Consider the following 17,471-nt stretch of genomic DNA (forward strand, 5'->3'; position numbering starts at 1 on the left):
CTGATATAATATTGAGATAAGTATTCTTCACTTCAACTGTTAATTTTTATTGATATCGCTTCAGCCTGTAATATCCCACTCCTGGGCATAGGCCTCTTTCCCCACGTAGGAGAAGGATCAGAGCTTAATCCGCCACGCTGCTTCAATGCGGGTTGGCGGATATATTCCCCTCTACGAGTAACGATCGTTATCACGTGTACATGATAAACAACAACAAATTATTGATATAGTAGGATATATTCAGTTCAAAATCTGGGGCAGAAGGAGCGTCTGCTCCAGATTTTAAGCTGTCGGGGAGGGGCGGGGAGAGGGTCGGCGACACGCTTTCGATGCTGTCAGGCATCTACAGGCTACGGTAACGGCTGACTCACGTGGGCCGTACGCTTGCTTGCCGACTCGGTTCTATATTATAAAACACTCGACTCCGATCGACTCACGGGAGCGGTTCGGCGCTGCGCAGGGAGCCGCGCGGCAGCCTGGTGTTCGCGGACGTGGAGCGCTTCGTGCAGCTGGAGCGCGCGCTGTTCGACGAGCGCACGGACCCCGACTTCAACCTCACGGCCGTGCTGGCGGCGTGCCACGCCAACCGCTCGCTGTTCGGCGCGCTGCAGCTGCGGCGGCGCTACGACCTGCGGCGCCTGCGCGCGCGCACGGCGGCGCGCGTGGCGGCCAGCGTGGCGGCGCTGCGCACGGACTACCCGCCGCGCGGCCGCCCGCTGCGCATCCTGTCGCCCGCCGCGCGCCGCCAGCTCGACCGCCTGGCCGCCACCGGCCTGTCCGACTTCGACTTCGACCGCATCCTCTACGCGGTGAGTGGCGGCCGGTGCCGCCCGACGACCGGGAGCCGTTCGTTTCTAAAGAAGACTTAGTGCACTTAGATGTTGTAATGTCTCAATTTCCAGCTGGAGACGAACATGACGTCGCTGTCGCTGGACGGGCTGGCGGCCCAGCTGGAGAGCACGGCGCGCGCCCTGGCCCCGCGCGGGGGCTTCGCCGAGGTGGCGCGCGACCTGCGCTCGGCGGCCGAGCACCTGGCGCGCCTGCACCGCGACGTCGTCTCGCCCATGCTGCAGCGCACCGCCGAGCTCAACGTGAGCGCACACACGCGCACACACGCACACACACACACACACACACACACACACACACACACACACACACACACACACACACACACACACACACACACGTACACTTACACACACACAATATACACACACAGTACACACACACATATACACACATTCACACACACGCACACAAACACACATACTCACACACTCTTCACGTGTTTGCCAATGTTTACAAGAGATACGGTATGATGAGAAATCGATATGATATCATAAACCTCTTTTTCCTTATTTTAGGTTCATATCTTAATATATATAAATCTCGTGTCACAATGTTTGTCCGCGATGAACTCTTAAACTACTTAACCGATTTTAATCAAATTTGCACACCGTGTGCAGTTTGATCCAACTTGAAAGATAGGGTATATTTTGTTTTGATATATGTAATTATTATATTTAAGAAAAAAAAAAAATAAGGCGATACGAAGTTTGCCAGGTCAGCTAGTATTGTGTATATAGTTAATTTCATGGTGGATTTTTTAAATTGTGTTAAAGCATTCAAACATAAAAGGATTTGTACTTGCGAAAGCAATTAAATGGTTTCTAGATATTTCCTTTTTTATAAGCAACTGTTAAAATAAATCACTGTATGTTTTCCTAATAAAAAAAATAAATAAATAAATAAACATAAATATACGTTTCCTACACAGGCCACGGCATCAGAACTACGCGACGTGCTTCGTTTCAACCAGTCGTCATTGAGAGAGGCCATCAACCAGCGCATTCGCGACACGACTGAAGTGGAGCTGTTCCTCAACACTCAGGGCCCCGACCTCGTCCAGAACGTAAGTAACGCAGGGTCATTATTTCGCCCAGTGCCGAATCACAGACACACTATTGATTGATTCTATTGATCCACTCATTCATTATTCGAGCGAGTGAACTTTTTAACAAACTGTCAATGAATTGTGACGAATTAGAATTATTCTGTACTAAGCCTCAGAACGTGAGTAGATTATTTGCTTTGGAGTTCTTTGGCCCCCGCGTCGAGGGTGCAACGAATTCTTAAATACTGAAGCATTCCTCATCTTCAGGGATTTTTGTTTTGTTTGTAGATTTATTGTCATCGTTTGATGGTCTCATCATTTAAATAACCACATGCGAATACCTGTAAATGGCTTAGTCGAAATGTACAATTTGTACTTATTTAATGTCTTATGTGCTGTTGGTGTTCCAAATATTATTGTTGGTGTTATTAATATTATTATTAAAAAAAAAAATAAAAAAAAAAATAAAAAAAAAACCCGCGGGCCGCAGCTGACGCGCGACTTCGCGGAGACGATGGGCGCGCGGCTGCAGCAGTACCTGTCCATGGTGGCGGCGGCGGCGGAGCGCGACGTGGGCCGCTGCGCGCCGCTGTCGCACGCCTTCAACTCCACGCGCGACGCCGCCTGCCGCGCGCTGCTCATGCCCGCGGTGAGTCGCCGGGCCCGACTTCGAGTCGAATCGAATCGAATCGAATACTTCCAATTTTTGAATTATTCGAAATTCGAATAAAAAAGAAAACGAATAATTCGTAAAATGGGTTCGAACATTTTAGTATGGAGATTGGCATATCTAGACGCCGCCATCTTGATTTCTTTTCAAAATTTCCGAGCACGATAAAAGTGGTATATTTGGATAGAGGACACTTATACAAACAAAAATGTTATATAACATGGTATCGTAAAGTGTCACGTTTCCGAGATATTTGGAAGTAAAGATCGCCATTTGTGTCCAAAGGTGATCATTGAAAATCGAGTTATTATGCGTGTGTGAGCACTTCATTGTCTTCAAATATTAGCAGCCCCCAAGTATATTTAGCTATTAATATGTTTGCAACTACATATAAAAATATTGATTGTTATAAACAAAATAAGTAAATACGCATGTGTATACGCATTTTATTTAAATATCCATAGTATGTAGTTTGCAGATGTTTGCCGATACCTCCATGTGTACATAGGTAGGTACAAACTAAAATTTGAAGACAATGGAATGCACATACACGCGTAATTACTCGATTTTCAATGATCGCCTTTGGATTCATATGGCGATCTTTACTTCTAAATATCTCGGAAACGTGACATTTTAAGATACCATGTTAAGTAACATTTTTTGTTTGTATAAGTGTCCTTTATCCAAATATACCACTTTTATTGTGCTCGGAAATTTTGAAAAAAAAAACTAAGATGGCGGCGGCTAGATATGCCACAAAGGTTCGTGCCCCTGTGGAAGTACCCGCACACCCTAGTCGCCGTGCGCCGACTGACGCCGCCCCTCCACAGAACGGCTACTGGATCTCGCTGGCGTGGTGCGTGCTGCTGTTCGCGCCGCTGCTGGCGGTGGCGCAGCGCCTGGCGCGCCTGTACCGCCGCCCCGAGCCCTACCCCGGCCCGCTGGTGGAGGCGTACGTACCCGCACACACACGCACACACACACGCACACGCGCACACACACGCACACACACACACGCACACACGGGGCCACTCGCAGATTACTTGTTTTTTTTTTGTATATTTCATTTAAACACATTCCATATACAGTATATAACACACATGTCGCATCAAAAAAAAAATAAAAAAAAAATTGCGTGCTAATAATATAAGAAAGTTTTATTTATTTTATAATATTTTTTAAATTGATACAAGTAATTGTGAGCAGCCCACAAACGCACACGCAGTCACACAAACGTGATGCCACTCGAACATAACTCGGCCGAATTATTTGAATAAAACGCTATTCGAGTCGTATCACCACAGACCAATACTCACTCACTAGCGACTGCGATGGTCCGAATATTGAAATTTATGAAAAAGCTTGTTGATGTAAAATCCACTTAACAAAAACAAGTGTGTATGTCAGCTCCGACGCACGACTGGAGTTTACTCCTTCAGATCGACTGTCCAAATAGAAACAAAAAAGGCTTAATAGTCTAAAAAAATATTGATACCATATCAAATGGTAAATAAACGAATCAAATAACGCCATCTATTTGGATGATAGATGGCGTTATTACAAAACGTCGTCATCGGATCGTCGTATATTGAGTTACGATAGATGGCGCAATGAAAAACGTAACAAGGTCATTCGTTTAGTACATTTTACTTCTCGAACGAAAATCGTAAATCGATTCTTAGGAGTAAACTCAAACATAGTCCAAAAACATTTTAACGTATCTTCAAATATGTCATTCGGAACATCACAGCATTTAATACGATTGTATATATCATAATTACTCCGTAAATTAAAATTTGAAATTCAAATATATGAGTGATTACGATATATTTTTAAGTACAACACAAACTGAACTAAAACTGGTATTCAATAGACATAAATAGATGGATATATTGAATTTGTGAAACAACAACTCACTAGCAAGACGAGATTGTATACGATTCAATATATTTATGAACTATATTGTTTAATGACAATGGAGATATTAATTATACCAATAAATTGCATAGAAAATAATAAAAGTTATTAATATTTGAAGTTCTTGTTATTGTATGCAATTTATTTCGTATGACAAAATGCTCGCAGCTCGTTACGAACCAACTATAACGGTACGGTCACATATGTGTAGTGTAGCGCACATACCTACAGTCTTCGGTCTTACAAGTTGACAATTGTAATACCAGCTTGAGATTTTTTTAATTTTATTTTACCTAATTTGCTATGTATAATATAATACTCTCATTTTTATTAGGTCGAGAAATCAATGTTTACAATTTTGGTAACTTATAAAATTCGTTTTTTTTTTATAATTTCGCACAAGTGTGGCCGTAGTTTCACAACTAAGTTATGGAAGTATGAGTTTGTATGTGACGCGCTGCGAGCTCCACACGGTCCTAGATGTAAGACGTCATTCATCTACCATTTTTTATTTATTTATTTATTTATTTTTTTGTTTCGGCATCGTGTGCAGCTTTATCAAACTACCGTCATTTTATATCTCATCGACTACACGTCGTACCGCGACTGCACACGATCCGCGCCTGTGTTCTTTTACTTTATTTCCTTTAAATGAATTATTTTACTTTGTTTGTTTATAATTTGAGGTCTGTTCTGCCGATCCCTTGGTTACTGAGTTTGTCAACGTTACTTGTTTTGGGTTTGTTGTGCACCCCTCATCCCTGTATGTAGTGAATGGAATCGCCCCTATATACATTTAATTTCTCAAGCACCGTCTAGTCCTAGTGTTATGTCCGAGCTCTGATTGTACACGAGGGAGCGGGAAAAAAGGGTAAAATGAAAAAAAAAAATTACAACAGGGTTATGGCGTAGTTACGCAAAGTCCCGCTCTCTCGCGCTACACTCATGTCATCGCAGAGTTCATTTTATGTTCCGATGCAGTAAGCACGTCACTGTGTGGTTGAAGAGCCGATAAACGCGACATTACATTATTATATTTACGCACTAAAGTATTCCATATATCTTGCATGTAAAAAGATACGTTAGCTTCGTCAAACGACTTTTAATAAACGTAAGGGGTAAGGAAAGGGGCAGTTTTAGTAAATTTCCTTTATTAGTATGTGTAGACGAGTTTTCCGTTACTTCTTCAAATTATGTTTAATTTGATTTCACTCACCGCCATCTTAATGATAATCCTCGACCTCTAGCCGCTATTAGACTTCTAAAAAATTACCAAATTATTAAAATAGCCCAAGTAATTCTACAGTATCTTTTATTGATAAAGTCAGTATTTCATTTCGTCTCAGTACGATATTTCTCTCGATTTGGTCGGATTTAATTATCGCTGAAATATAAATTTGCATAGAGGACGCACAAAACGCCTATAGCAGTTGATATGTAACGGAGTATTTTTAATTAACAATTCATGGCTATGTTTTGGGTCAGGCTACAGCCAGAGCGTATCTTGATACTAAAAAAGTTTTTTATTTTATTGTATCAAAGAGTTAGTGTTTTAAATAACTGGCAATTTAAAGTGACAATTTAAAAAAAAGCCAAGTTTTATTAAATCAAAATGAAGTGACTTCGTCCGTTCCATATCTACCTACATTATATTAGCACAGGCGTAGTCAGAACGATGTCGCTGTCTAAGATTAGATCCAAAGTTTGAATCGCGATAATAGTCCCAGTAAGTCGAATAAGGGAACGTACCCATACTACGTGACCCGTTTATAAAAAAAAAAAAATCCCTGACGTCCTGTCCTGTACGTGCATCAGTTTTGCCATTTGTGATTTTAAAATGCTCCATATTTGAATATAGCTCGAGAAAGCGCGAGATTTTTCTAGAGATTATTGATTGCGTGACGAAAACCTAAGACCTCCCCCCACGCTGTGACCTAGCGTGGTATTTTTAAAGACCCCCCACCCTGGACGGGTCACGTAGTATGGGTATGCTCCCTAACAAGATTCAAAGAATGTAACCCCCCCCCCCCCTGTCGTCCGCTGTACCGCTGTGTTGCTGTGCAGCGAGCACGCGGCGCGGCGGCGGCGCGGCGTCACCGGTAACCGTAACGCGAGCTCGCGCTGGCACTGGGCCACTGGCCCTGGCCTTACTGGCTGGCTTGCTCTAACATCTGCCTGAGAACGTGTACCCTCGTGCGTTTATGAACCGAGTGCGGAAGCACCTTCTTAAATTATTTATTTTATTAATTCGTTAGTAAACCTATCAGATATGATTAGGGTTGCCAGATTCAAGTGTGTCATATCCGGGACAATTCGAGGATTACGAATTCGGTCGGTTGATAATATACGAAAATTGATAATATTTTTTTGTAAATCGCTACAAAACTAGTTTTAACTGAGGTAGGGCACAGAAGGAATTTCATGCTCAAAATATGGAGCAGCCCGACTGGGGTAGTACCTCGACCTTACAGAAGATCACAGCAAAATAATACTGTTTTCAAGCAGTATTGTGTTCCTGTTGGTGAGTAAGGTGACCAGAGCTCCTGGTGGGATTGGGAATTGGGTCGGCAACGCGCTTGCGATGCTTCTGGTGTTGCAGGTGTCTATAAGCTACGGTAATCGCTTACCATCAGGGGAGCCGTACGTTTGTTTGCCGAAAAAAAAAACTAGCAGTATTCGAAATCCGGGACAATCAACTATAATTCCTGGACACGGGACAAGACACGTAATTCCGGGACAATCCCGGATTTCTCGGCTATCTGGCAACCCTACATATGATGTATGTATTATCTTACATAAGCGTTTTTATTAAACGCACAAGGATATGTATCCCTTATGTCGGATCTTGGATCTCGATACATCTGTTTTCACAAAAATCGCGTTTTATAAAACGCTACATTATAAAAAATGGCCACCTACGTTGGGATAATCGCTCGAACCGTCGCACGGTTCAACATTCGCACGTGTAAAATGTTGGAGGTGCAATACACACTCTGAAATGGTTCGTGCGACTGTCGTAACGTAAATGACTCAGTGTCAAAACGCGTGCTCGCACTCGACCGTATACTTTGTTTTCGTTTCTTAGCTAAGTTGACCAGTATCGGAATAGAAGCGGTAGCTCGCTCAGTGTATCGCTCGACCGTGTGCTCTTCGACCTCATGGCGGCTTGTACCGACCGCTACCTTAACCTGGCTCATTGGGATCCTCTGACTACATTTTTAAACACTGCTCAATTTACTGCCTTGTAATCTTAATAATAATAATAATAATAATAATAATAATCATCTTTATTGCGCGCCATTAAAAGATACAAACAAAAGTAGTATAATTAGAGGAAGATGTGTACAAAGGCGGTCTTATCGCTAAAAGAGCGATTTCTTCGAGACAACCTTTGGGTATAGGACAGCGCATAGAAAAGCGGTTAGGAAGTGAACAAATAATTGTTATAGAAATTAGAAAACATCACTATAAAATCTTACTAAAACTGAATTAAACTAAACTGAAACAGCATGGAATATCCCAAAATTGGGTAAAGACTTTGTCTGTGACACTGATCCTGACTCTGTCCATACAAGAGAAATGCTTAAACTAAACCCGAATGGCTTTATGTGCTGTACGAGACGCGATGGGGAGTCCGATATTGACGTTTACATTAATTTAGTCCTGTTCCTATTTAGGAAGTTACCTTTCAATCAAATCTTACTAAAATTGAGGAGTGTTATAAATTTAGTTGGATGATATTTTTTTATTTACAAATTTTTGTATGTTTGTTCTCGATCGACAATGATATGAATACATTTTAATTAGGAAGATATCCCAGGGCAACACTTGAAGTCTAGTGTTTCGTGTTCATAAAAAATAGTTTAGTATTACCAGATCGCAAAATGCCAAAACAAAATCAACAAATGAACAACAAACTTGGGATATCTATCTCTATGTCAGGAATGTTTATTTTGTTGTGTGTGTGTGTGAAGTAAATTATTATTTCAATTAAGATTTTTATGATTTCGTAAGTTTTTTTTTTTTAATTTATGGTAAGTAATTTTAGTATTTGTTTACAGTAGAAGTGTAATTTCGTTTGAAAACATTATTTTAGAATTGTTAGTGTATTGTTTTCGAGTTTTTTTTTACTTTATAAATATTTTTGAGATATATTTAGTGCATGCATTCCAATGAGCCAAGTTCTGAGTGTTACATTTCATCGTCGTTGTAGGCCCCCAACCAGTAGTACGGACTTGCTGTAGCTCGCTAGTCCATATCATACATTGCTTCCTTTGTCCGTGATCCCTCGATACGTGCCCGCGTAGCTCCAACCTAGCTCGCAGTGTATTGCGAACTGTAGACTGTGTACTTAGAGCATCGCATCAACTGTATAGCGGTAGAGGTAATTTTTCGTTGATACTTTTGTTTTTATTTTTCGTTTGTTTCATCAAACATTAACAGCATAGAGCACAGTGTTGACCTCAGTGTCCAGTCTTCTAGATTAAGGAGTCTTTACATTAAAGGGGATTTTAGAAAGATGTCAATTTTACTAAGACTAATAATATGATTGGAATTATATTTAAGGATTCTTTACCCCGAGTGAGAACAGGACTACCCGATGTACCTACATGTGTAGTTGTAAAACTAATTACAGGCACCATTGCGTGTACCCGCAATATTTATCGTTGTCCCGGTAACTCCACGTCCGTCTCTGTGTCTTGCAACACCTCGGGAACTCGCCTACGAACTTAGTTTTATTTCACATTTACAATTCATGGAACCAGTCACAATATTCTGTCGACGTATGGTCGATAGTAGAATTAAACTATTTTAAACACATCAGGACGTTAAAATTAATTAATATATGCAATATTTAAAAAAAAAAATAGTTTGATTCTATAGTGACCAAGTGTGTGTCCTGTGAGTTCGTAGTGCGTAGTTCGCGGCGCGGTCCGTGTCTAACCGGCTGTGTTGTCTGTTGCAGCGAGTATTTGTATGACGCGTACGCGGACCGCGATAACGTACCCCTCGCCAAGTAAGTGCCCTCACGCATGCGCTCGCCTCCGCTACCGCTTATCCTTCTATATGCATGGGTTAAGGCTAGGGGCTGCTCCGAACTCGATCCTCGGCGACGCCGTGATAACAAATTACGATATAATCTAGTACTAAGTATTGTACTTAACCGTAACACTGTATTAATATTAAGCATGAGTTAAGTCGGCATGGTGCTGTGTGCATGCGAGTCCCGCACGAGGATACCCCACGACAGACTGTTAAATTATGTTTAGTTCTTACTTTTAGTTGTTTCCTTTCGTTTCCCGGTAGGTGATAGGACCGCATTCTAGGTTTAACTTAGCGTAGTCGGGGACTCGTCTGGAACGACAAAATTGTTCCGCCGTTGATATTTTTTCGATTCGACGAGTCCCTTCGGTCGACGCGGTCCGACCGCGCGTGCCGGTACTCCGCCCGTGACACGCGACGTGACCGTGACCGTGGCCGTGACGTGGTGCGCAGAGGGTCGAAGCGCAGCACGCTGGACATCGAGGGCAAGATCGCGGAGTGGCGCGGGCGCGCGGCGGGCGAGGAGGCGGGCGGCACGCGCGTGCTGCTGCAGGGCCGCGAGGTGGTGTGCCGCCTGCTGCCCGCCCCGCCCCTGCCGCCCCTGCCGCCCCTGGCGCCCCTCGCGCCCCTCGCGCCGCCCGCCGCGCTCATCGACGACCTGAAGACGCGCCTCGACGCCAAGGACGAGGACAACGAGTCCGGCATACACGAGTCCGAGTAGACTCGCCCCTGTCGTCGCCCCGTTGCAAATCCGGCCCACGAACTTTTTTTAAATCCTCTAACCCATTTGTCTCATACGACGATTGTGATTAGACCAAGTTTCTTATAGACATTCTCGTCGTGGCTCGTAACGAACTGAGTTCACGTGGAGCCCAGAGGACGGGGGGGGGGGAGGGTGATCTGTTAATATTTATGAATTAAGACGAGTAGTATATATTATTGTGATGTGATACGTGTTAATTATTGATCTCGTTTTATGATATGATCATATTTAGCTTTCGGAATGTTTTCTCTTCTAAATTTTACGTCATTTTTTTAAAACTCATAAAACAGGTGTCATTTTGATGTAATTTTTATAAATTATTTAGATTTATAACTGTAATGTTCGTATAAAAATTTGTACCTTTTTGGCATATCTTGTACGGCTGTTGTAGATTTTGTAATCCCGATGTAACTTATTTCGAACGTTTTAAAAATATTTTATCGAATAAAGTTGGTCTGGAAATTATTGCGCCCGACCGATGACCAATTTTAGTAGTCAGATCGTTGAAAGTCCGCTGCGATCGTCTTCCACGGTTCGGATTTTGATTACATTAAGAGCATTATGATATTGTAGACAAAATAAATAATCACTTTAGTGTACTGTATCGTGTAAATAAGTAAACGTAAATGAACAATCAATACTTGTAAGAATGCTTCGTATACTACAATATTCGTCCATTGCTAACCTCACCGACCGCTTGCGCCTATGAATAATAATTATAAATTTACTATTGCCATTCCTGTTTTTAATAAATTATACAATATTGTAGTGATCGTGTCTTGATACGGGTCAAATTCTTATAAAAAATATTGTGAAGACGCGCTTGTACAAGATGCGACCTTTCGCCGACTACCCGCGTCGCAGGCAACGTCCCGATCGTAGTGATTTTCGAAAGATTTTTGCATAGTTTTGATACGCGGTTTGTATATTGTTAGTAGCTTACAGGGTCCTGGACGATGCTAATCCAATGCCATACGGAGTAGGATAAGTGAGAATTTGTATGTGTTTTTAATATTATTGTAAACGTAAAATTAGTTTTAAGTATTTATATAATCACCTTCAGCTTAAGAATAAATATATTCAAATAAGTTTGTCCTTCTAAAAATGGTAACATGTGATGTATACACAAGATGATTGTAAAATTTCATATCAATATTTATAACGTATTATTATTATTAGTCTTAGCGTACGTTCGATAACCCACAATTGCTCACGAAGGTCATGTAGACATGGTAATTGTTTGTTTGCGCAGGTGTGGGTTAAGTCTTTCCTTGCTACTTTATCTTAATATACTGTAATCATGTTAGCCATATATCACGATATTCTAACCATAGAGTAGGAGTGTGCACTGCAGCGAATTGACTTAGAATTAAAACAGGGATTTTGATGGAATTCAACTGTCTATTAATTAATTGTAATATGTCCCGCAATTTAATATTTAGCGAATAAGTAACAATAATCAGGGCCGAATTTAGGGAAGGGCAACCGAGGCTATAGCCCCGGGGCCTCCATAAAAAAGGGGCTGATACAATAAGACTTCGGAAAAAAATTTAAATTCAAAGTACTAAACAACTTTTCCTTTCATATTTTTTTTCGCGTTTTAACTTTTTAAAAATTGTCCATTTTATTTGGAAAATAAATTGGCCAAGGGGCCTCCACTCCTTTGTTGCTCCGAGGCCTCCTGACCTCTAAATCCGGCTCTGACAATAATAATAGCCAACTTGATGTCTGTATGTTGTGAGGTGTTCTGTAATAGTTGTGTAAGCGCTAAGTTAGTGACGACTAGGAGCGGAGTAGTGAGCAGTACTCGCCACGTCTCGTGCGGTAACTAACGACATTAATCATTTCATTTCACATTTATTTCCTATCTTACTAACGCTATGCACATAGAGGGCGTTTTCGTCTGTACTCAGAAATATTTTTTTGATATTAGTATTTTTTCTAAAATATTTATTCATTGTGTTTCTTAATTATTTAAATTTTACCGTAAAACGCCCTGTGTGTGTATTTCCTGCATGTCTAAATACTCCTCTTCACGTTAGGGCCTACGACTAACGTCATTTCCTTTCGTGTCTTTAATAGTTTGGCCTCAATCTGTCGGTACCTTTCTTTCTAACTAGTTTCTATATCTCCTAGCTAGTTAGTGTGGCTTGTCTCGTAACATTTACGCCCACCCGTGGGCCACAACGAGTGTTCGAGTTAAGTAAACTTAGCTATCAGCTAGCTGGCTTGCCGTGTTACTTTTAAAAATTCTCGATGTTGCATGGTTTGCCGACGTGTTCCGCTATTTTGAATGAAAGCAGTATGCAGATGATTCGTTTAATTAATCGCTTAGTACCTTCTTTGTTATATCGATCGATGTTTTAAAATTCTTTTTTTTTAATCACGATTACTTATATATAATTTCATCTGAATTCTGTTTGAAATATCTTTTTCCTTTAAGTTCACAACCCGAGCCGACGTCAGGAAACGATCCTTTCGGTAATTAATTTTCTATTTTATAACATATAAAAATTCGATTCGATTTGTAACAAATGAACATCGAAATTGAGCGTAAAGAGTAGAGGTTGTCGTATGAGTATCGTATCGTCACGTCGCCGGCTCGGGTGCCGGGCCCGCCTGTAGCGAGCAGCGCTCTGTTGCAGCGCGTACGGCGCGGAGAAGCGCGGGCGGGCGCGCGCGCGGGACTCGGACGCGGCCGGCGCGGCGCACGGCCTGGCGCCGACTGTCGACGCACACCACGCGCGCAGATATAATGATATGGCGCCAAAGTGAGTACGCGGACTTACGCACACGCACATACATGCGCACACGCACGCACACAAACCACACACACATACAGACTACTACACACATGCACACAACTACACACATGCACACAGACACAGATACACACACACACACATACACACACACAGGTAGTTTTAAGGCACATATTGGCGCGTACAGGACGCACTGTTGTTTTTTTTTTTATACAAATAAAATAAACGCCCCAAGTTCCGGTACTAGAATTATCTCCTGTGTCGAGGTCCAGAAACACAATACACACGCACAAACTCCCAGACCACAGCAAACATCTGTATGGCCAATACAAACGTTTATAACGCATTTATACAAACGCCATTTGCGGGGACCGAACCGTTACGCCAACGCGTTATCAAATTGTTGTTAAGAGCCATTTCACAATTTTACGCTCTGCAAGTTTAGGTAAATTTGGTCGCATCGCGCGAGTCGTACGAGCCGCGCGATCTTTGTGCTAGTACGTATAGTGAGACAACCAAAAGACCATCGTGATCATTTTCTGATGTATAATAAAAATTATAACTATGGTATAAAATGTTTTTTACATAATTAATTTGTTAAAAATTTCAAGTATGTTATATAACAACAGTCAATAAATTTAAAATAAAATTAAAAAAATTAATTTTATGAAACAATTTTTTTTTAATTTGATTTAGTTTTTTCAGTTTACGAATGAATCTAATATTTACGATATGAATAAAAAAGCATTTAATGACATCGACACCGACAAACATATTAATTAACAAATAACAAGACAAACAGATTGAAATGCCTATTTGTATTGATAGTGTGAGAAAAGAAAATTAAATTATACATTTGTTTACAGAAATTATCATTATATTATTTTACAGTCATTTTCGTAATATGTTTATTTTATTTATATTTTATTATGAAAGTATCAAATGCGTTTTATCCGCTATGACAACAGGCGCTTGGCGCGTGTGAGCGAAAGAGACGGCTGCGCAGAATTTGGCGTGGACCTTACCTCTAAGAGCGCTAGCGCTCGACTGATTTACCGGGCTTGATGCGTGGCAATATATACTATCTTTTTATTATTTAATATAAAATGTATTAAAAATAATTACATCTTTTAATTATTTTTTTGTATTCCTTAATGATGTAAGTTTACTTTGATGAAGATAGTTCGTTAAAATTTCTTAGTTTTCTAAGAGTAATATCGCTTTTAAAATTGTACTTATTTGGAAAATATTCGTAACTTTAAATTTTTTTTATCGTTTAATAGAGATACAAATGGAATAAAAATCTATGATAGTGGACAACAAAATTATATTCCACATATTATGATATTTTTTTAAAATGGTTTCAACGTAGAGGTTATTGAAAAGTAGGACTTCAAAGTATACATTGCGACCGTTTACCCAGGGAGGAGGCTGATGAAAAGGTTAATAATTTTATACACATAATATAAATCAAAATTCTGATCTGACTATGGACTACAACAAAGGTTGCTCTATTATATTTCAAGAATATAAATTACATTATTGCATCCAACACTGAGATTAACGACGTCAAAATATTACAATTTCGCGGATTGTTACCGATTTTTGTGAAATGGCTCTTAAGGTGCCCAGTATGCGTATTCTTAATTTGAATTATTTATAGAATTTTATTCTATGTGTTGGACATATAATCTATAAAACTAAAATTATAATATACATATAGAAGGCAATTTATCCTTAAGAAAATATCATCATCATCATCATCATTTCAGCCTATCGCAGTCCACTGCTGGACATAGGTCTCCACAAGTTCACGCCAAAAATGGCGTGAACTCATGTGTATTCCTCATAGTCACCACGCTGGGCAGGCGGGTTGGTGACCGCAGGGCTGGGTTTGTCGCACCAAAGACGCTGCGGCCCGTCTTCGGCCTGTGTATTTCAAAGCCAGCAGTTGGATGGTTATCCCGCCATCGGTCGGCTTTATAAGTTCCAAGATAGTAGTGGAACTGTGTTATCTCTTAGTCGCCTCTTACGACACCCACGGGAAGAGAGGGGGTGGCTATATTCTTTAGTACCGTAGTCACACAGTACAGTGCTGCTAATATATAATTCAAAATTAACAATTACTTCATTCAAGTAGATTATTGAACAAATTAAAATTACATTTCTTTTAATTAATTAACAATAGACCAAAGGGAAGCTACCATCGATTCAGAATGCTTAGAGAATCAGAATTTATAGCTTTCTTTTTATAAGAAAAGAGATATTGCTTAATTTATTGCACAGCAGGTTACTCAATGGCGCTTAAAAATGTTATTATTTTGTCAACTTCTATTTATTCTGAACACAGCTTTTGTCGTGAAGAAATGCAATAATTACGTTATTAATGGAAGTTTATAAAAGTTGAAGGTAAGGCTTTGTGTACGGTTTTGTGATTGTTGCATGGTGTGTCCAGGCACTGGGAGGAAGGCCCGCCACGTTACCACGGGCCCACTGAGTACGAGCGTCCTCCGCCATACTACTATCCCGGACCAAAGTGAGCTTCATTCCATTGCTTTGCATGTTCTGTTGGTTGTTGCCCACTACACACACATGCATACATGTCATTGCTATGAACCTAGCGAAATATGTAAGCAATCTATAACTCGCTACAAGAAAAAGCTTAGGCAACTTGGTCAAATACTCTCAATGTGAATTCGTCTTTGGTCTGGTCACGATCCAGCAGTGGCGTAGCGTGGTTGTTATCTGCCCGGGGCGTAAGGAAATTTTGCCGCCCTCTTATTTAGGTATTTCGATTTAATGTATACTATACATTATAAACATTATTATAGAGAACCTTTCAGCAAGATCAGTCATCATTATTTAGCTTTGTACAGGCTATATTTTAAATAAAAAAGTTTATAAACCCCTAACATCCCGTATGTAATGGAAGTCATTCTCGCTGATTATTTGTCATAAACGGGGAATTCCCACAAGTATAGACGTTGCCAATCGCTACAAAATATCATTCAAAGAAAAGGGATTCCGAAAAATCAATTCCGAAAATTCAATCGGTCCGAATTTGCAGTCGCGATAAAAATAATATAAAATGGTTCAAATATTTACAAAATATTTTTATTATTTAAGTATTGTTAACTTTTGCCGCCCCTGCCGCCCCAACTACGCTACGCCACTGCGATCCAGCACGGTCGACAGGCTACTGTATGATGTGATGGGCTTAAAGATCTAGCAAACACATTTAGTCATACATGTATATGGATCGGTTCATGGCACGGTCATGATATAGAACAGTTTAGTGTGAATAATTAAATATACCCATTGAACTCGTCAAAGTGTTCAACGAGTGTAAATAAATGATTCAAATAGTGTTTTGTTTGTCAAATCGTTTTTTTGGAAATCGAAATGACATTAACATTTTTCCAGAAGTAGGCTTGATATATTAAAAACGATCAATTTGTCTTAAATATCAACGTGTGTTTTGTAGATAAAATATGAACTTAAAATTTCTCCTTGTTTTATTAAGCCACGTATATTTTTTATAATTTAAGTCACAGTAGTTCTTGTTTTTAATATGTATGATCTTTTGATACCCTTTTCTCATTTACCTTGTGTTAATTTTTTTTTTGTGTAATCTTCTATGTATTGGATGTAGATTTAGAATGCTATATTTATATCTGTTATGTATAGTAATGGTACATTAATATTTTCCAGCGATAGACAGTAAGCTCGCGCTCACGGACCTGGACGACGACCTGCTGAAGTTCTGAACGTACCGACAACCAAACGATCAAGACAATGTATACCACGAGAGGGCCCACGACTAACACACGATTAACTATAGTTGTAGAGAAAAAAAAAAACAAAATGAAACAAAAAAAAAAACTATTTTTCTAGAGTAATTAGATAAGTCTATCCATGTTACAAATTCCTCCGGCCCTTCGTATTCTCTAATGTAACTTTAAATATAATATTGTCGATAAGTGCGCGATGGATTCGGTCACGGTAACTGCCATATTTGGACTGTCTCATTTTACTCTTTTAGCTATATTTATACACGCGGTGTGCCCTGTCGCTCGAGACTGTCGCTACTAATAGAGGAAATTATATTTATCAATAGCGAAGAACTGTTTCGTTATAAGAAATCCACATTTTATTATATTAGATGAAAATAAGAAAAGTTTTACTGTACAGTCGTCCTCCGACAGGGCGCACCGACTTCTGGCTCAAGATTTGTTAAGTGTTTTGCGACCAGACCGTTTGGCTTTAAATGATTTTCTGTATACTTTAGTTTGTCGCGAGTCGCGGAGTCTCCGCACAAAGCGTCAACCGACGAGAGATCACATATACATACATATATATAGGTAATTAAATTCCTTTAGCGTTTATATGACTAGTGTGATACGGGAGGGGAGGAGCGGT

General features: G+C 40.2%; 1 protein-coding gene and 1 long non-coding RNA gene across 2 annotated transcripts in view; both read left to right on the forward strand.

Moving 5' to 3' along the window:
• LOC123657175 (prominin-like protein) overlaps positions 1–10,248 on the forward strand; it is a 66,894-nt gene extending 56,646 nt beyond the window's left edge. The window contains exons 9-15 of the mRNA XM_045592750.1: positions 461–809; positions 903–1,091; positions 1,781–1,915; positions 2,388–2,546; positions 3,398–3,519; positions 9,451–9,501; positions 9,981–10,248. Of these exons, the coding sequence (XP_045448706.1) occupies positions 461–809; positions 903–1,091; positions 1,781–1,915; positions 2,388–2,546; positions 3,398–3,519; positions 9,451–9,501; positions 9,981–10,248 (1,273 nt within the window). The remainder of the gene's footprint in view (positions 1–460; positions 810–902; positions 1,092–1,780; positions 1,916–2,387; positions 2,547–3,397; positions 3,520–9,450; positions 9,502–9,980) is intronic.
• A 2,725-nt stretch (positions 10,249–12,973) lies between these two features.
• Positions 12,974–16,954, forward strand: LOC123657003. The gene is made up of 3 exons (XR_006743635.1): positions 12,974–13,061; positions 15,508–15,588; positions 16,764–16,954. It is a non-coding gene; the product is annotated as an uncharacterized LOC123657003 (long non-coding RNA).
• The last annotated feature ends 517 nt before the right edge of the window (positions 16,955–17,471 follow it).

The sequence above is a fragment of the Melitaea cinxia genome, chromosome 10 (genome assembly GCF_905220565.1).
Source record: "Melitaea cinxia chromosome 10, ilMelCinx1.1, whole genome shotgun sequence".
In the NCBI taxonomy this organism is placed as follows: domain Eukaryota; kingdom Metazoa; phylum Arthropoda; class Insecta; order Lepidoptera; family Nymphalidae; genus Melitaea; species Melitaea cinxia.